This window comes from Podarcis cretensis, assembly GCF_951804945.1.
Source record: "Podarcis cretensis genome assembly, chromosome: 7".
NCBI lineage: Eukaryota > Metazoa > Chordata > Lepidosauria > Squamata > Lacertidae > Podarcis > Podarcis cretensis.
Genome location: NC_137176.1, coordinates 30,464,933 through 30,485,862, shown reverse-complemented (window position 1 = coordinate 30,485,862; position 20,930 = coordinate 30,464,933). Strand labels below are relative to the sequence as shown.

At 42.5% G+C, this 20,930-nt stretch overlaps 1 protein-coding gene and 1 long non-coding RNA gene across 8 annotated transcripts in view; one reads left to right on the top strand and one right to left on the bottom strand.

The window, feature by feature from the left end:
- The first annotated feature begins 685 nt into the window (after window positions 1–685).
- On the top strand, window positions 686–19,923 carry LOC307221008. Its single transcript, XR_013841275.1, has 3 exons — window positions 686–1,042; window positions 18,785–18,863; window positions 19,778–19,923. It is a non-coding gene; the product is annotated as an uncharacterized lncRNA (long non-coding RNA).
- Window positions 9,726–20,930, bottom strand: part of HIVEP1 (HIVEP zinc finger 1) — a 96,611-nt gene continuing 85,406 nt past the window's right edge. For all 7 annotated transcript variants that reach the window (XM_079984889.1, XM_079984892.1, XM_079984890.1 and 4 more), the window contains 2 exons: window positions 12,690–13,204; window positions 9,726–11,516 (listed from right to left, as the gene is read on the bottom strand). In XM_079984889.1, the coding sequence (XP_079841015.1) occupies window positions 10,326–11,516; window positions 12,690–13,204 (1,706 nt within the window). In that variant the 3' untranslated portion in view covers window positions 9,726–10,325. The remainder of the gene's footprint in view (window positions 11,517–12,689; window positions 13,205–20,930) is intronic.

Here is a 20,930-nt window from a genome sequence, read left to right as displayed (position 1 = left end):
TGCCTTGATTGTGGATTGCCCACAATGTTTAGCCACTGGGGGAAATGGGGATACTGGCCTAAAGCGCCCTTTGCTCTGATTCAATGGGGCTCTTTTGATCTTAGCAACTTGAACATAGAGCAATGAGAATAGTCTGGCCTGCTAATTCCTGCAGAATTGAAGACACAGCAGCAGAGACTGATGGAAAGGCTAGTCTTAATTACCCCTGAGCATCTCTTACTTTAAAATTGTTATCTGGTTGCCCCAAAACGGCTATTTCCCCCATGCCCACCCCAACTTTAATGAAGCTACTTCGGCCACCTCCCCCCCCCCCTTAGCCCTTGCTCCTGTCCTTTGAACAGCAGCCTGACATTGATGGTGTAGTGTAGTGGTTAAGACTGCTGGACTAGGACCTGGGAGACCAGGATTCAAATCCTTCCTTCAGCCATGAAGCTCACTGAGTGACCCTGGGCGGCTAGCCCACCTCACAGGGTTGTTGCGAGGATAAAAGAGGGAGGAAGAAAAATATGAAAGCCACCTTATGCCCCTGGCAGGGGGTGGGATAGAAATGCAATAATAATAATATCGATAATAAAAGATGAATTGCATGGGGGTGCGCGATGTGTAGGGGAAACGAGGCAAAGAAACCTAAGCTCTCTTGCGTGGTGGGCAAAAGCCCAAATCTATTGTGCTCCACTGCCCCCCCACCCCCATTTCCAGCTGGAGAGCCAGCTGCTCAAAAGCTTTGCCCATGTGGTCATTCCAAAGTGCCATAGTCTTGTCAGTTTGCATCACTTTCAGGGGGATGCTCACTGTTTGAAAGCTGGGCCGAACCCCCCCCCCCAAAAAAAAGTAGGCTGCCAGTGGCCTGCTGCCATTTAAAAGCTCAGGCCCTGCAAAGGCAACGGCTGTAATTAGGTACCGAGCTCCGCAGATGTTTGAAGTTGGAAGAATACCCATGTGCGGCCTTGCTCGCGAGGGCGGGCCTGGAGCCCGGGAAGCGACTTCAAAGCCCCGCTAATCCCGCGAGTCTCCTCAGGGAGGTGCTGCAAGGAGACAATAGGTGAGAGAGGAGCTTCAGTTGGGGGACAATTGGCCGGGGGGGGGGAGGAAAGGACTGACTGACGGACACCCTAATTATGAGGGGATGAATGTTCCCCTGACTTGAGGGAATGAAAGAATGAGAGTGGTTTCAAAAACACCGTGTGTATTATTTCGAGCCTTTTCAGGCAAACAAAAGGAGAGCGGGAAGCTCCAGAATTCAAAAGAAACGCAGAGATAGAAAGGGAAACCAAAAGCGAAGGCCCTGCGGGGCTTAGCTGCGTTGCTGCATTGCACAGAGCGAGCAAAATGGCCACTGTTTCGACGGGGCGGGAGAGGTGTGGAAACAAGGGCTTATGATAGCATGTATGGTTCAGGTTTGGCTTATCCCTCTTGTCACTGTTGTAACTAAGCCTAAGTACAGGGAACTGAAGGAGTCACATGCTTCCCTCCCTCTCTCATTTCACTGTGCTTGTTTTAGATTGTAAACCTGTTGGGGCAGGGACCTGACATGCCTGATCTTTGGAAGGTGCCATTGTATGTGTGTGTGTCCTCCCTCCCTTTCTTATATGGGGGATAAAGGGAAAAAGGGGGGGCTCCAACTGGCCTGCTTTCTGCTGTGAAGTGATTGCTTCTAAATTGCAAACTATTGGAAAGGTGCTTATCCAAGGCAGCCCAGGCCTCCTGATCCTCAGAGGTCTTTTTGGTCTGCATGAAACATCTGTACGAGAGAGTCCTTAGGGCCTTATCTGTCATTGTATGTCAGGAGCTATTGATGGCTCTATATTAGTATCTTTAAAAATGGGATACAACTGCTGTGGTTCTGTAACACGCAACTTGCATTTATCGCTCTCCACCTGCACTCCCCCCCCCCCTCACCACACTCTGTGGAGCTCATGTGCCTTTTAAGATTGCAGGTTGAAGCAGAAAAGGAGCTGCCGAAACCTTCCTCCATCACTGTGTTTGCCTCATTAGCTGAATACCCGCTTGTGTCACAAGTATTTAAAGGATGGGGCTTGCCACAGAAAGGTTGGCATCACCAGAACTTAGCCAAATAAATATATTTATGGAAATATGGAAGGGGTGGCGGGGGGGGGGGAGGAAATTGACACTCACTCACTCATATACCATGTTTATCCCATGCCAGTGTGCTGATAAGGCACCATGTTGTTCTGAAGCTATCTGCTCAGCCTTTGAAAACCCCAGATGTAATACTGTGTTTCCTTGCCAGCAAGTATGTTTCTTCCCATGCATGCATTCTTGGGTGATATCTCTTTAATGCTAATTGCATTCCTCCAGGACCACAGACGAAAGGATGATATACCTATTGTATAAGAACAAGACTATAGCCTGCAGGATCAGGCCCCTGGCCCACCCAGTCCAACATCCTGTTCTTATAGTGGTCAGTCAGATGCCTGTGGGAAACCAACAAGGTGAACATGAACAGAAGAGCCTTCTGCCCGCCGGTGGTTTCCAGCAACATTTTAACTGTCCTAAATCTTCCAACATTCAGCTTCATTGGATGCCCATGAGTCCATGGGTGTAGCCAGGATTTATGTTGGGAGGTTTCCTTGAAACCTATCTTGGTATTTCCCCTCCGCCCTCATTGGTCGTGCTGCCTCTCATGCTTGCTGCAGGAAGCAAAGAGCTAGTTCTGCCCCCACAGCAGGAAGATAGGGAAGAAAGGAGGCTGGAGAGAGCAGCAGTTGACGTTCTGGACTGGTAGACCAGCATGCAAGAACCGCTGTATCTTTTCTCATGGCTGTAGAGCAAGGCTGGCTCTCCAGATGTTCCTGGACTATTATTATTTATCATATACCTTTAGGCGCCAGGCAAAAACATTCCTTTTCAACCAGGCCATGGACTGATTAACATATACCTCTTTTAAATGTGTTTGTGGGGGGGGGGTTGTTGGTTTGTGGGTTTTGTTTTGTTTTTGCATTGTAAGGCTGCCTGTCATTATGAGCTGTCTCTTTTTTAGGCCTGTGCCTGCTATTACGTTACACCTAGAAAAATCAAAAGATGCTATTCAATGGACTCTGCTTTAGTGAATACATCAGGCCACACGGTGGCGCTTTGCTCTAAACTTTCATATTAGCAAACAGGGAACGGAGTCAATGCAAGCTAGAATTTGGGAGTGCATCAGTAGCAGTGGGATTTGTTTATAGTGCTTTTATTGATGGGATGTGTGGCACTGCCTTCTTGCCTTGCCCATATGTCAGCAGATGATGGGAGAGAGGATCTGATAGGTCCTTGGGTGTTTATAGCCAAGGGCTGATATCCAACGTAAAATATATTCAGAGGAGACCCACTGAAATCCAGCAACTTTGAGAGGTAGTATGGTTCGAGAGTTGGGCTAGGACTGCGGAGACCCAGATTTAAATCCCCACTGAGCCATGAAGCTCACAGTGATTTCAGGCTAGTCACTATCCCTCTGGCTGACCATAACACGCAGGGTTGGTGTAAAAATGAAAAAGGGGAAAGCTAGTGTATACTGTCGTGAACTCCTTGGAGGAAGGGTGCAATATAAATGCAATTAATCATAATACTTTAGAGAAAGGCACTTTGGAGAGTGCTAAAGTACATTTAAAAGGCTTGTCACGGGGGATGGCGACATCATCTGACAAGCTGGCAGAATAATCTGCTCACTGAGCCTTCACCTCCTATTTTAGCAGCGCTTATATGTCTTTTGGTAAATCAGTCATTTGCCACAGACGTTTTCTGTGTTTTCAGACCCTGGGAACCTTCTTTAACCCAAACATACATCTAGGGATTACCTTCTACCATAAAATGATATGGTGCTAGTGCTGCTGTCAAATTGCACCTTAGATCAGGCTGGGAGCCTGTAGCGGATCCCAACTGACGAGCTGAAGACCAGTAGATGTCAGGTACAACCCAGTTATTGATGTCGTACCAAACAGAAGGGAATTTTTTTAAAATAGAAGCTGCCTTACCACAAGTCATCTAGCTTGGTATTGTCTGCACTGACCTGCAGCTGCTCACCAGGATTTCAAACTGGGTTTTTCCCAGCCGTACTTAGAGATGCTAGAGACCTGGGACCTTGCAAAGTAGATGCTCTACAGCTATTTGGCCACAACACATGGTTGCTGGCCGCCATGCAGCTAGGTGGGTCACAAATTGCCCAGACCTGCAAGAAGATCCAGGGGACACTGCTTACTGATGGGACACATCATGGAGAGGATGATCTCCAGTGTCTGTCCATGAGGCAAGGAACGTTCTGTCCCAGAGCTAAACATCATCCAAAACAGACCAGGAATGAGCCCTCCGATTTGTCTGTCTGGTTGATCTTGCGGTAATGGCTTTGCATGGCTTCTGGTTTGCTTTTCTCCTGGAGGCCTTTGACCTTCTAATCCCCCTGAAATAATCCTCCCCTTCCCCCTGTCTGTTTGTTTGTTTGTTTTTTCACTTCAGTGCATTTTGAAGAAGTTTGCAGTTCCTTCTTGGATAGCCCTAGGTGTTTATAAGTCCTCATTGTGGCTCTTTTGCTCACACTAACTGGTAATGGGCAGGGATCCATAGGGAGCCTGATGGAAGGAAGCAGAGAAGGCTGTTTGAGGCTGTCTCTTGCAAAGCCGGCATGTGGTTGAAGTTCTGTACATATGTGATTTTAAAGGGATTAATTTCCAGCGCTAGTCCTGCTCCGGCAGGTAGTCTAGGAATATTGAACATAGATGTGCAGTGTGCATGTGCCAGATTACAGCAACAGCCCTTCCAAACCCCTAATCTTGTTGAAGATGTTCATAGACATTGCAGACCCTACAGGTGTATAAACTGGGTGGATGCAGTTAGGACCCTGTTTGTTTGTTTGTTTGCTATTTTGCAGAGTCCCTGATTGCATGCTTGGACTGTTTAAAAAGCCGTATACTGAACATATATAGGGCAGTCTGGGGTCTGCTGTCCTGATCCCAGTCTACCCCCACCCCTCCAAGCATTGTCTTTGTCCTTTTTCTTCTTCTTTAGAACACACTTTGAATTTATTTATTTTTTTTAAAAAAGTCCAGAAGGCTTTTTATGATTGTCTGCTAATGCTGACTTGTTTATTTTGGGTGTATGCTGCCTGTTACCATCTGGTTCGTACTGATTATATTTCATTATCCTAGCTGTCAGCCACTTTATGATATATATATTTTTTAAGAGATAAATATGTAAATAAAAAAAGCAGGGCTTTGGTCTCTTTGATGACGCACTACCACTCCATGAAGCAATTGACCAGTCACAAGGCTCTGGCTGCTCACCATGCATTCAGTACTGTTCCCCAAACTTGTGGTGCTCCTTCCCAACTGCTATTAGACAGGCACCCTCCATGCTGAACTTCAGGCACATGACTTCAGACCCCATCTGCACTATACATTTAAGGCAGTGTCATACCATTCCAAATAGTCATGGTTTGCCCCAAAGAATCCTGGGAGCTGTAGTAAGGATGCTGAGGGTTCTTAGGAGACCTCTATTCCCCTCACAGAGCTGGTTTAATAATCCATTCCTCTTCCCAGGTAACTCCCAGATACCAGGGCAGATTACCACCATCTCATCCGATAAAATCCAACAAAATAATTTAAAACAAATGAAAGACTGTGCGTCAAACAACAGAGGTTGCCCCACAGAACTCTTTAGCTGTTAAGGACCAGGGTAGAAAGCAGCATCTTAGCAAATGACAGAAACTGTTTAACAAGGATGCTTGATGCACCTCTGTGGGGAGAGAATTCCACATTTTGGGAGCTGCCAGAGAGACTGCACTCTCCTCCATGCTGCCCAGAGTGGAGGAATTACCAGGAGGGCGCCCTCTGCCCATCTTGACACCTGAAATGGTCTAAAGGGAAGGAGGTGGTCCTTCACAAAGGACCAGACTGATGCAGAAGCTGGGGAAGGCCGGTGGAGTGTTTGTGTGTGTGTGGGGGGGGGATTCAAATTTTCTCTCTGTTTCTCATTTTTCCAGTCTTAAATGTGGTTTTCCACATCGGTTTGTGATGTATTTTTTAAGTCAATGAAAATCCATCTACATTTGACTGTGGATATCTCCTAATATGCACATTTTATATGCAACTTTGCCAAGAAGAGTTTTACAAAGTAATTCCCCCCTCAATATGACTGGAGAACTGCACTGCAGAAATTTGGAGAAGTGTGGAATTGTGAAGGATAGCTGCGTTTCAGTTCATGTCGTTTTGGAAAAGAGCAAATTAAGTAAGTTCACCTTTAAAGGTGACCTGAAGCAAATTTCTCCCCCATCTCTAGTAGAAGATTTCTACTATTACCACTAAATTGTGCCACGAAAAACAACAATGCCACCATATTAACTGGTTTCTCCAAATTTGAGAGGGGGGGGGGAGAGAGAGACACATGTATTCTAGACTGTACCTCCAGCTTTAGACTTAAAACTAATTTTTCTGGCTTGGATGCTTTCTGGAGCTTTGTGTTTTGAAAGTTTTAAAAATAATTCTCTCCCAAATGTTCACACTCAAGCCTGAAACTCCATGAATGAATTTAGAAGGAACCTCTGCTCCCCAAGCAGCTGCTAGTTTCTTGAGTGCTGCAGGGGATCTTATTAAAAAAGAGTGCATTTACATGAGAGCTGCTACAGCGGTGCATCTTTAAAGGTTTGCGGGGGAAGAGGTTTGTGCTGAGATTTTTGAATGGCCAATTATTTCAGTGGCTCAGCTCTAAGAATGACTGCCTCTGGATCCAAACCTTTTTAATGATATTCGAGATCAGTGCAGTTTCCCCTGATCTGGAGCATATATTGGGGGGGCACAGGGTGCATCAGTGGGAGGGGGTGATGGTCCTATTGCTCTATTTAGGCAGATCCTATGTCCATCAATATTCTAGGATCAAACAGCCTTCTGTTTAATACTCCTATCACATTCAAAGTTAAGAATCATCTGGATTTACTTGTGCTCCCAAAAGTTAAGAAAATCATAAGCTAAGGATTTGGCCTTCAGTTTGGCACTACTAGGATATGTCCTGTTCCACCTCCCAAATTATGCTCCCTTGCAGATTAGGCTCCATGCACTCACTTCCATAGAAAATGCCTAAGAAAAGGAAACTGCAGAATAAAAAGTTACCAATCAAGAGAACAACAAACATAATATGCAATAATAGAGCAAAAGCAAGGTAACAACTGGGAGAACAGCAGCTAAAAGGTAAAGATGCTTGCTCAACTCAATCCCTCCAGAATTGCCATCTTCCTTTTTATTTGAGGTGTTTCTCCATCTGCCCTGAGGGAGGTCCAGAGGGTGGCAGCACAAAAGGAGGCCTTTCCAGTGGTGGCTCCCTGGTTCTAGAATGCTCTCTTTAGGGAGTCATTGGCTAGTTAGATGCTAAGCAAAAACATCTCTTTTCGGTCAGGCTTTAGGCTTTTAACTTGGAGAGTTTAGATATTGTGGCCTCTTTTAGTGGACGGGATATGCTAGATTGCTTTTATTTATTAAAAAAAAAGTTTTTAGCTTTTGCTTTGTTTTAGCTTGATACTGGTTTTAATATTTGTACTATATTGTAAGTCGCTTTACATTTTGTAAAAAGAATCAACATGCAAGTAAAATTAATAATAAAAACGTTAAGTCGTTATGACAAAAGCAGCAGCTTCTTGTGATATAAGTGACTTCGTACAAACTAAGGTTACTTACCTCTTTTCAGCAGCGGTGAATCAAACAAGCCTTAACATTTGACCTTCTTGACCAAAACAAACCTTGTATTACAAAATCAAGCTAAGCATGCCTGGCTAATGAACTCATCTCAAGATGGGCTTTTCCTTCCCTGAGTGAACTTTAGGAATGCAGCATCTTTTCCCTTTTTCGCTTCAGAGGGAATCTCTGTGTGAATATTTCTACACTCAGCTGCACCAGAGTTATTCAGAACTTGCTGGCCAAACCTTGCTGTCTGCCCCCAGACAGACCCATATTAGTGTAATCCTGGGAAATTAGTGGTGGTTCTTTTTAAAAATCTAAACATCTGGTAATAGTCCAGAGCATCCAGATAAAAGGCAGTTCCACTGGATTTTTGAAGTTAGATGATTCACACAGGTAGGGATGGATGAATCTATTTGGATAGTCTTGAGTTCCTTATTTCTCCAACCTAAAATTTGTTGCTCCACATTTCCAAAGCAATTCCTGATTTTTGAAAGAAACCATCATGAAAAGTGGTCAGCATTTTAGTGCAAATTTCTCCCAGTACGCACGTTTTTATATGCAGTTTTGACTAATATAGTAATATATCCATTAAAAAGTGATTTTTCACAATTGTAATGCATTTTGTTTGTTATTTACACAAATATATGCATTTTACTGCCCCTAGTCTCTGTATTTTTGTGCACATTGTTTGGCTGGAGAACTACATCACAAAATTGGGAGAAATGTGGATTTCAAAGGATTGGTTTGAGAAGTGTAAATTAGGTGGCTTCTCATTAAAATGCAAGCACAATCACATTTCTCTACCATCTTTCTTCCTCCTCCCTTACTTTGAAGATGGGGGTTTCTTACATATTTTAAGCACTGCAAGTAATCCATGACTGCTGGAGCTATGGGAATAGAATTAAGCTAGGGACCAAAGGTTGCATGCATAAAACTAAATCAATGCAAGAGAGAAATTCTTCTGTTTGAATGTTCAACAAGCGCTGGAAGGGGTTCACTCCTCCTAAAAATGAATGGTCACACATTGGGGGTACCCTTCGACCGGTCTTAGACCTGCATTTTCAGACCTCAGTTGCAGCCAGGCATCACTTTCTTGCATGTGTGTAATTAGCCAGCATCTTATGGCCTCAACTGTGATGCATTTTTGGTGAAAAGTGTTGCTGCTGTTGCTCTTCATGAAATTTCCAACTTTATTTCACAAAGGCGAGAGGCTGTAACTGCACCTTCTAGGATAATCAAAGTTTAGGCATTAGTGGCTGATTTCCCTTATCATCTTTAGCAATTCACAAAGGTTATGTAATATATGATACAGAAAGTCTCTCTCCCCCCCCCCCCCGCTGTCCCCAACTGCAGTCTACAAATCTATGTGATGATTATTCACTGTCTGCTCCTTCTGGGATAAAAAGTTGGTGGGAGTACATGCTTCCTACTGACTTGCATCGCTGAATGAAATAAAAAGTGCTTTCAAAAAGGAAATACATTCTTATTGTCTAAAATATTCACCTGTGAAAGGCTCTTTGGAAACTACAGGGGGAGCTTGAGAAGATTAGCAACTGGAAAAAAAGGGCTGAAGCAACATGGTTTTCATTTACTCTTGTGAATGAAAAAAGTGAGACACAAAAGCTATTCTTTTCTTTCTTAACCATATTTTAATTTAATAAAACATGGCTTTATGCTTCTGTTTGACAGCAAACATAAGAAAAATAACACAAAGTTTTTTTCATAGTCACAAATGTAAATTTGCTTTCTTGTGACAGGCAAGCTTCAATTAAAAATAGCTTTAATTTTACTTAAAGAACAGGTAACTTGAATATGAAAATTAGGAGACATGTCCCTTACAAGAAAAGGAACATTTGTTCCTTGTGAATGTTTCTTAAAAAAAAAAAAATGGTGGAAAGGAGGAAAAATGCCACTACTGAAACCACTGCTAATAGACAGTTCATCCATTTTCTAAAGCTTTTAAAGACCCTAATGGTGGTGGTGGGGCCATAAGTGGGAAGTTAAGGGAAGTTAATTATTTTTTGCTGGCTCACTTGTATGAAGAAGGCACAACTTGAGCAGTGATAAAGTCAGTAAACAAAAATTTTACTGAAATAATTCAATAACACAGATACGGGAGTTTGTTTTTAAGTGTAAAGCTAAAGTCATACACAAGAAAGTTGGACAGATCCTTTCCCCAAGACTAATATGGATACAATAAATATGGAGTTGTACATACTCAAATCTGTACACACAAACTTCGCCCCACAGCCATAAAAATTTACATTTAACAGTGCAACATATAATTTAATCATTTATTTCATCCGACGTAAGATTTTTTTATTTATTTTGTTTTACTTACGAAACACAAGTAACTACTTGGTTTTAATATACATATAATATAATATAATTTTGACAATCTGTACAGTATTCTAAACATAAAACTCCAAAAAAAGGCACAATTGTCTATACAACATGTACAAAAATGGCCGGAGCTGACAAGAAACAACAATTATTGGTCAAAAATTCATGATTGCACAAAGATTAGTAATGAGTTTGTGTCAGAAAAAAAATGTGCTTTAAGTAAAAGGGAGGTTTGCAAGAAAACCTGTAAGTGTTACTTTAAAAAAAAACAAAAAACAAACACACACACAAACACACAACCCAACGTAAAACCAAAAAACCCTAGGTTTCTATTATAAGTCTGTCCTCATCGTCGCTGCTGCCGTCACTAAACTCCACAGTATTTTGCCTCTCGGGCAACCCTTTCCGCCTATGCGCTTGTCTATCTAGAGAGACAGTCCGATGTCTGGGGCAATTGGGTAAAACATCAGAATTCACCTTCATAGGAGGCTCTGAAGCAGAAGCCTGTTCTACCTGAACAGAATTGATATTGCACTTTGGTTTCGTATGACTCTGTGAGTCAGGCTTTTCAGTGTCCAGTTTACCCGGGCTATCGTGCCGTTGGTACCTGCTTGAAGGATCAGCCTCCAAACGACTTTCAATGCTGTACTGCTGGTCGGTGGGTCCCACCTGAGATGATGTAGCACTGGTGACTGGAGCAGCAGCAGCATCGCCAGCGAGACTCGCAGGACCCTGATGTGGAGGAGTTTCGGAGGCCTTGCTACTAGAAGCTGGTGTTTCTGGAATGCCCTGCCCATCTGCAGTCGCAGGGCTGACCGAAGGGATTAAAGTCGGCAGTGCTATGTTTAATATTTGCAGACCTGGAATGTGCGTCTGAGGGCTTGAGTTGCTCTGAGGGGAAGGGTTTGCAGTCAACACTTGTAGGCCTACGGCATTCAGCGTTAATCCCGAAGGGTGTATTTGCGGAGTGATGTTGGTGTTCGTCAGGCCTAAGATGTTCACCGTCTCCATGCTCAATGACGGAAGAGGCTGCAGGGTTGGTGCGCTCAGGCTCTGGATTCCCGGTACATTGATCTGGCCTATTGGGATGCAAGGAACAACGCTGTTCACTTCAGCAACGCTGAGATGATTTGCAGTGCCGGACATTGCACATGCTGGGTCGCCAAGTGCACTTGTAGTTCTGTGGATCACGCTAACGGCGGGAATAGTGAGCTGTACCGGCCCAGCCTGAATGGGGAGGAAAGTCGAGTATGTGGCCAAGCCAGCAGGTACCACATGGATTCCCCCTACTGGAATCATCCCGTAAGGGGTCTTGGTTTGTTGCTGCGAGTGCAAAGGGAGGTGGCTAAACAGGTGAGTCTGAGGAGGTGCTGATTTCATGATCTGTTGCTGATGCTCCTCGGGCTTCTGCGGTTGCATCTCTGGGAAAGGCAAGGCCATTGAAGGAACAACCATGGAGGTTTGTGTACTCCGGTCAACGGGTGGAGAAGGAAGTCTTATAGAAGTTGTGCTCTAGTGTAACAAAAAGAATAATATTTTAAAAACCATCAGTAAGAAGATACAACCAGTTCAACATTGTCTAGCTTTATTTCTTAAAATGTGAGAGCAGCCAACCACAGGAGAGTTGGACATCCGCTAAAAAACACTCCTCCCTAAGTGCTGCGTGTTGATTATTTTTGACAGATTCTGCTGGGTGTCCTGTGTTTTAGCTCCATTTGTGGCTCTTCTGCTTTGAACATTTGGAGCATTCCTTGCCCTTGGCAGCCCAGATTGCTTCCTCTACTGGCTAAAATAGAGCCACCTTTGTTTCAAGTTAAATACAAGAAGGCCCAAACCATTCTCTCCTTTCCTCCATCCCAACACAGCTCAAAAACCTCTTCTCTAAAAGAGCTAAGTTTGCTAATATTCTACTATTGTTTAAAAAATTACAAGTCAGCCAGAATGTGCTATTTCAGTGCATTTGCTTTCCAAAGAGTCACATAGGTCATGCGGCTATAGAGCAGCTTTAAAAGTATAGTTTTGCATGCTCATGGTTCTTTGCAATGCTATGACAAAATTCAAACTCTTTCCCCTTCTATTGCTGGCAATGGGGAAGCTCTGTTTCCAAGCATGGGTCAAGCCTGGCTGAATGGTAGTTTCTGAGTATTTATACATATATAGATAGATATTTATGTAAAATACACATGGCTAGATAGTTCTACAACAAAGAGTTACATGCAGTCACAGCAGTGTATTTATTGGGAAACTAAATCCCATTAAATTCACTGTGCCAACGGTCCATGGCTAATGCACAGAAGAAATTGAATCGTGCAGCCCATTTTCACTGAAATCCTTCTAGGTCAATGTACTTAACAGACAAGAACACAGGTAGCATTATTTGCCTCCCAGCAATGAACTTGGAAGTGTGTGTGTTAATCTGCTCTACATGAAGCATGTGTGTTACTCTACCAACGGCTACTAGCCATGATGGCTATGTTCTGCCTCCACTGTTGGAGGTGGTATGTCTCCGAATACCAGTTTCTGAGGATCAGCTGTAAGGAGAGCCCTGTTGTGCTCATGTCCTGCTTGTGAGCATCCCATATGGGCATCTGGTTGGGTCTTTTGCAGGGTTCGAGTTAATTCTATACTTTGTGCAATTGGTGCACAGATTACACCTAACACAAGTGAACTGAATTATCTGCTCACCTTGGAAGTTACTGTCGTAACAGTAGAAGCAACAGCAGAACTTCCCAATGCTTCTTCTGGGTAGTCTACGTACATCTGATGGCATGGAGACTTGGGAACAGTCTCAGAGGAGACAGCAGGATCTGTGCTTGTTGCTCTGTCTTGCACATTTCCTTCGTTTGCTTCTCTGGGAACAGCTGTAACCAGTGGCCCTGAGCTCCTGCAGTCCGACTGCACTGTACTAAGTACCGTCATCTTTGTGAGAAGTGCTTTGGGCAGCCCATCCATAGAGTCTGTGTGAACCCCAGCAAAGCAATCTGCAATTCTGATTTCTTCATCAGCGCTTGAGATCTCCTGAGAAACATTTCTAGATGGATGATGTTGTGGGCTGGCTGAAACGGAGGGCGTGGCAGATATAACTGATTCAGCTTGGCTGTCTTCGTCATCATCTTCGTTATCATTGTCGTCGTCTTCTGGCCCTTCTGAATCCTCTGCATCAAATCCAGACCGATCATAACCCAGCCGCTGCTTTTCACCTATGAGAGGGCAAAATTAAATGCACACATTTAGAGCCTAGTAATGTTTGAAAATTATAACAAGAGGATGTAGTTTTTTTCATTTCCCAAATTAACTGCATGTTAGTGCTCTTACACCATTAATCACCCCATTCAGTAGAAGCTCATCTGCTATTAGACCCCTTAAAAAAATAATTAAAAGTGCCCAGCACAAAACCCCTGAACCTAATTGTCTATAATCTGACAGGCTTTGCCAACCTTGGAGAAGCTACTTTGACTGCAAATTTCATTCATGTCTGCCAAAAGGAAAGCAGTCATCTTTTTTCAAATTATTATTTCCTAGTAACAAATTGGAGGGGGGCAGAGAGGAGAGGGCAAAGCCTTGTTTCCCCAGGGACAGACTCTGAGGCCAGGCTGGATCAAACAAACCCACAGTGCCTTGGACTGATGGGCTGTTTCCCAAAGTACTGAGCAGGGGTCCAAACTCTGTGGTCTGTGCACACCCCCAACAGGTTTGCACTCGTGCATTTGTGAATATAATGTCTGCACATCATGTTTTAGCTCCCTTATATGCATGAGCTGGAACAAGCCCAAGAAAAGCCCCCTTTCTTGGTCTTCCTCCTCCTGGGTGGTTGGAAAAAAGGCTTCTATGGTGATCAGCTTCACTTTCCACAAGCCATGGCCTATCATAATGTATGTATGAGAGATCGTGGTTTACAACAAAAGTCTGGTTGGTTCATATCCCAGCTTCATATCCCATGTTTTTCTATCTTTCTATCTTTTTTTTCCTGAACTATCTGAAATGTAAAAAACTTCTTACAATCTATTGCTGTTAACAGAAAAGTTACTAAGGAAAGCAGACTGAGAACTTTGATCACACAGCAGAAATGCTTTCACACCCGAAGGCCAGGAACTTATAGATTTCAAGTAGGAAAAGAATTAAGCGCAGGTTTCAATGTTTACTTTTCTCCCCTACAACTTTTAAAATTTAAACCTCACTTTACCAAGAAAGAAAGAAACCTCAAACACCTTAATTCAAGCTGTAAGTTTTTATAGTTCCCAGGTGCTCAAGCTCTTTCTATACAGGAACCACTCACAAATCTATTCTAGTGACTTTTAAGAGACCATAAAATATGGATATGTAAATGATGGGAGTGTTGTACGTTATCTTAAAGGTGATTTTCTACAGGTGTTGCAAATTACAACCCAGAACAAGAAGTTTCATTTAAATTGCTTGTCCTCCACAGTGTAACATGTGACTGCATTCAGCTGACAATCAACACATTAAGTACAGCAACATTCTACATGGCTGCTTGGAGAAAACAAGAAGGAATGATAAAATATTTCAATTTGAATTAGCTAGGAGGGAAGTTAAATTACAACAGCTGGGGGAAAAGACATGGATCCTGCACAATTGAGAAACGGCTACTTATTGCTCACAAACCTAATTCTAAATCATATGAAATGATGAAATGACCTTTACATATATTGCTGCTTGTATCTGCCATGACAATTCTGAAAATAAGAATAATCCTTTAAATGCAGCACTGCTGGGCAGCAGTAAGTTGTGAAGCTCTCTTCTTGCTGCAGGTGTTTCCACTGATGTCTATAATAAGCTGCTAATAATGGTGTTTGAAGACTTTTGAAGCCTTTTCTTCCCTTCCCACTGCCAAAGCAACCCTTACAGCAGAGCTAAAAGCATTCTGCTTAAAATTATCAGCAAAACATTAACGGCTTCTGTTAAGCATTAGCAAAGACTGACAAACACACTTGTGTTCAAGATATGGTACGCATACAAATGGATAAAGCAAATGGTGTAATATAGTACTCGTGTCTCTTACATTTTTCAACTATTTTGATAAAGCTTTATTCTGTATTAAGACTCTTTGCAAACCTCAGTAAATTGTGGCATGCTATTTTTTAAATTTAAAAACCCCATGGAAGTGGAATCAAAACTTTTAAAACACTGTTACCCTCATTTTATATAGCCATTAAAACATAAAATTACCTACAGAATATCAAAATAAAGGTGTACAGCTACCAAGAACTATTTCATTCTGTATTAGTAAAAAACACGTCCACTGCAAAACACTTGACTGAACAGCAAAAGAGCCGTGAACAAGACGAAAGAAGGATCAGGCAATGGAAAAGTAAAAAATGGCAGCCCTATGTTTAATCCTGATATACCCAGCCAAATATAACTGGCCAGTCAAGGATCATCACAAAGCGTATTCTCTCCCCCGCCCCCCTGCTCCTTCATTAGTTCTATCTATATTATTTAGATGGGACGCAGGTGGCGCTGTGGGTTAAAGCCTCAGCGCCTAGGGCTTGCCGATCGAAAGGTCGGCGGTTCGAATCCCTGCGGCGGGGTGCGCTCCCGCTGCTCGGTCCCAGCGCCTGCCAACCTAGCAGTTCGAAAGCACCTCCGGGTGCAAGTAGATAAATAGGGACCGCTTACCAGCGGGAAGGTAAACGGCGTTTCCGTGTGCGGCTCTGGCTCTGGCTCTGGCCAGAGCAGCGATGTCACGCTGGCCACGTGACCCGGAAGTGTCTCCGGACAGCGCTGGCCCCTGGCCTCTTAAGTGAGATGGGCGCACAACCCCAGAGTCTGTCAAGACTGGCCCGTACGGGCAGGGGTACCTTTACCTTTACCTTTATATTATTTAGACCCAACATAGTGCGCTCCATAAGTTGCTGGACTCCCAATTCCCAATCAGCATGGTCAAGATCATGAGCTTATGGATAAGGGTAAGGATTTTACTTATGTTTAGTATAAAGTATACATTTTTAAATAAGGGGCAATGATGACAAACTTCCAGAAGAATAAGTCAAAGAAACTTATTAGGCAGCAGCAGTCACACTAGCACCAGCAACAACGGCACCAATTTTGGAACTATCCTTTGAGGAGATAGAACTGGACATGGTATAACACCCAATTTAGCTGATTGTAAATAAGTTGGTATGTCTTCATATCCTCTAGTATAAACAACATCTACTGTCATGGAACGATTTTCTCATCCATTGTTTTAGGCTTTCAAAGCAGGCCTTTTGGAATCTCAGAATGGATATTTTGGCAGCCATGTCTATTCTAGAGACTGGTCTTGGTAATACAAGAGTCTTTTCTTTCATACACATAATTGAATATACCTAACCAGTTAAGATTACACTTACTTTTAAAGCCTACTGACCAAATTATTATTTTATTGCATCACAGACTTATGCTGACATCTGCTGGGGAAGCCCAGACTGGAAAAACCTAAAAGCCCCTGATGATTAATAGGCTTTGATGTTCGCCTTAAATGATAATAAATAAAGGGCTTGATAGCTGCAGAAACACTTTTTCATAAAAAGGAGTTTAAAGAGTTGTTTGAATGACTCCCTACTGATTGCTCTGTGCAGGCCTGCATTAAACAACCCAAGCCCTTAGTCTCCTCCACCGCTGTCTGAGCACCTGGCAGATACAGATCTCCCTACATAACTGTCTTGGTGGGGAATTGCAGCATACCCCATATCCATAGCATAGGCTATTGCTGAAGCTACAAATAGGATTATCGACAGTGGTACCTCGGGTTAAGAACTTAATTCATTCTGGAGGTCTGTTCTTAACCTGAAACCGTTCTTAACCTGAGGCACCACTTTAGCTAATGGGGTCTCCCGTTGCCGCCGTGCCGCCATTTCTGTTCTCATCCTGGGGCAAAGTTCTTAACCCAAGGTACTACTTCCGGGTTAGCAGAGTCTGTAACCCGAGGTGTTTGCAACCCGAGGTACCACTGTACTGCCAGTTCTCTCCTGCTGCTCAAGAGTGTATCTGCACAAGATTATCTTGTAAAGAACAAATAATAAGGATCCTATTCTGTTGATTCAGAGTCCATCTTTATACATAATTTTTTTTTAAAAAAAAACCTGGTCAGAGGGTTTTGTTTAACTGCCAAAGTCCTTTTGTTAATTTATTGCTGCTACCTCTAGATGCCAGTAGCTCATCCTCCAGGCCTGTGCACCCACTGGCAACTCTAATAAGTTGAACCCCCTTCTCATAATGTCACTGATTGCCTTCCCAAATACATTTACATGCAAAATACAGCTGCCTTCATATCCTGCCAGCCATATGTTCCCATCATTCAGTTCTCCTCCATTGGCCTCATCCTTCCTTTTTGGTCAAAATGCAAGAAAATGGCTGATTCCACACTCCTGCGCTGACAATTTTAGGGGGTGGTGGCAATGTTGAGGTATGATGTAGCAGCAGCTCACTGAAGGTCAGACCATTTCCCCTAGGTTCCTATCCCTGCAATAAATCTATAAAAGTCTTGTGGGCCACAATAGGGACACTAAAAGGGCCTGCTAAGTCTCCTGGGCCTTATGTTTGACAGCTCTGCCCTAAACATTAGGAAATCAGTTTCCCTGATAAGCGCCTTTAAGCTGTGATCCTTAACATACTTACATTGAAGAATGTCAAGTTCTACCAAACAGGACATTCCCCCTCAAAAATGTACATACGATTGGGGCGTTAATCACCTAATTTAGAGGAACACATAATGAAAACTTGGGCCAGCACTGTGAAAACTGATATCCCTAAGCTGAAGTATGTCACACTGAATGGTTCACCTGGTCTGACAGCATAGTTCAGAAGCCAGCATTCCAAACATAGTAGCCCTGTATTTTGGGCGTAAAGGGCATTCTTTGGATTAGGAGATGAAAGATGCAAGAGTGATTTGGAACATAAAAGGTGAAACTAAGTGGTATTCACCAATACCCAAATGGTGGCAAATCCAAAAACAAACAAAGAACACCGCCACAATCCACCCAGCCCAGTTGCCATAAATCCCCAATTCATATAGTGCTGAGAAGCTTCATGGAAAATAAATGGAATCGTTAGAAGTGTTGTTAAAAGAGCTTCACATAAATGCTCTCCACAAGCTATATTTGGCCCCTTCTGCCAACTGTCTCTGGCAAACTCACATTCAAATTCTGTGCAACCTACCAAGTTTAGAATTAAAGCTATTACACTACACTGCCTTTGGCAGTGAAAATCAAACAACAGAAATCCGAGTGTGTTGGAGACAAGTTGATACGGTTGTTTTAATTTCTATTATGGTTTTAACTGCAGTCTGTTCCAGTCAACCCAATATTTTGCTACTGGGTTAGAACTCGAGAAAGGAGATACTCAAGAGTTTTATGTATCAGTGTATTTTAATAAAGCAAAATTATTAACATTTTCATCCACTATGATGATGAAGTATTGCAGGAAGTCTAAAAGCTTCCAGGATACTTTAAACTATAATTGGCTCAATAAAAATACTGGCAGCAATTCAGAGAATTGCATGTGCAGCAGAATCAGATGGTTGGCTGCGAACAGAGAACTTTGAGAGCAGAAAGCCATTCCATAGCTTACAGTGGGAAAGCTCTAACTATGATCAAAATCCTCATCTTGTCAAATTGTGACCACTGCAAGCCCTCCAATATCTAACACAGCAAACTTGAGAAGGAAGCTAGTATTTTTTGCCTTTAAGGTAGAGGTCTCCTTGTGGAGTCATGAAAGTGCCTAGTGGGATACTTTTCAGAATGCACTGCTTCTATGGTTTGTCCACTTGTTTTAAACTACAGGTATCGTAGTGACACTGTAGCCGAGGAGGAACAGCTGCTTGCACCTGACACCTTGGGATACAACAGTATACATGCACAGGTATTTCCCCCCAAATCTCACAAGAAGTCCCCAAACCATTAAAAAAGATATGGAGAGTTAAAAAGCAGTCTCATAGTTCTGTAGCATAACTGTCTACTGCGTCAAGTGGAGCACAATATCGTTTGACATTTACAATTTCTAAAGCTTAAAAAAGAAGAAGAAAGCCTAATGATCAATACAGCAGAAATCCAATTGGCCCAGTGGAAGTTTTAAAATATATGGAAAGTATTATTTTATGGCCCTTCACCTTTTTGTCTGCAACCTGGGAATCAGAAAAATGTTGAAAGTAACAAACATTAATGTAAACAATGTATTGCTGTTCCTGAGCATAGGAGTATCCATCGTTCGTTGGGTGTCTCCTCTTTCACCGCCTGATCTATTGTGTTGTACCCTCTCTTCTTTCCTCTCTGAGTTCTCCATTTCACACACACACTCCTCCCTCCCAGTTACCTGCTATTGTTGCTGCCTTATTTGTGCTGAACCTCGTAACTGAAGGGCCTATAAATTAATTGTCAAATTACAAAGCATGACTGCTGCCCTATTACTTCTATCAATAAAACAAAGTTCAATTTGCACTGTAAAAAGGTAAAAATTGATGAGTGCACTAAGAAGTTATGCCAATCAAGAGAACACCTCTCCTACATCTTTAAGAACCGAATTCACATCTATTCATAGTACTCTGCTATTGGCTGCCAAGAAAGACCAAGTACATTAATTTTTTACCCCTTCTACCTCTTTCAAATCACATACACCACTCCACAATAAACCATTTAACACAAATCAGAAAAATACTTTAAGGGGGGCGGGATATCCCCCCAGAACAGAAGCAAAGGTATCATATATCATACTGACAAAAGCACACACCAAACTGACTACACACTGTACCCATGGTTTGTTCTTGGTTTATTGTCCAGGAGGCCTGAACCACAAGCCTGGATTCAGATGACACTCTAAACCAAGGCATGGCTTGTCTCAGAACGGTGCAATAGCAAGATAACTAAGGAAGAACAGAGTGGTCAAAGTCTCCACCCTGGAGGCTTAAACATTTTCAAATTGTGCTAAGCCATACCTTGGTTGAAAGTTGGTTTAGAATGCAAACCTAATTTTAATGTCCTTATTTATTAAATTTCAAAAAGGTCAACAAAATAATGCAGGCCTGAGCATCTTTTATTACAACCATGTAATAATTTTGATGTTCATGCCCCATCGTTATGACAATATAATTTATTTGAATGAATTAGAATGCATTTTTCACAGATAGGAACTGTGTCGTTTATATAACCACCCAAACAAAAATGTGATGCGACATGTATCCTCTTACATACTCTATTCTTCTCCAGCATTCTGGGGATTGTGCCAGTTCTCCAATTAAAATTCAGTGCACAGTAAATCCTACAGAAATCATTGCAGATGAAGAGTGCCTGGTCTACATGAAGTGGAAGAGTAGACCATACAACTCAAGACTTGAGGTGGACAATGCAATTTTTGAATGCTCCCCTAAGAAAGAAAGAAAATCTACTACTTTGGAGATTAAGACTTATCCTTTCTATGCTAGTTCTTTACTAGTAGGGAAGTTAAAAAAAACAACAACAAACCCACAAAGGATAATTCAAAATCAGTATCCCCTCCCTCCTCTCCATCTCCTAAAAGCAAACAAATCTGCAGCCAGAAACAGCTAAGCCCATTCAATTCTGTTAACTGAGAATTCCACCACCTTATTTGGGGCTTGTGAATAAGATAATTATCTGCAAATCTGGCTAATGTATTCCTCTAGAGTTTTACATGGATGTAATCAGACTACCGGCACTAAAAGGCTGAGGCCCAGTATAATGAGCCAATTGATACACATATTCCATAGTGCATAGTCCCTCTAATATGTTGTGGGGACACGATCCATTTGTATCTGCTCCAATAACTGAACAGTAAGTGAAATGCATAGGATCTGTTCAGATGTTAATTCTACTCCCTTCCCTTTGAATCTCTGTACATGGCGACATTATTAAGTGTAGAATATATTGGCTGAATTGAGAGATAATGAACATGAGTTCTGTTGTGATTCAAATGAGA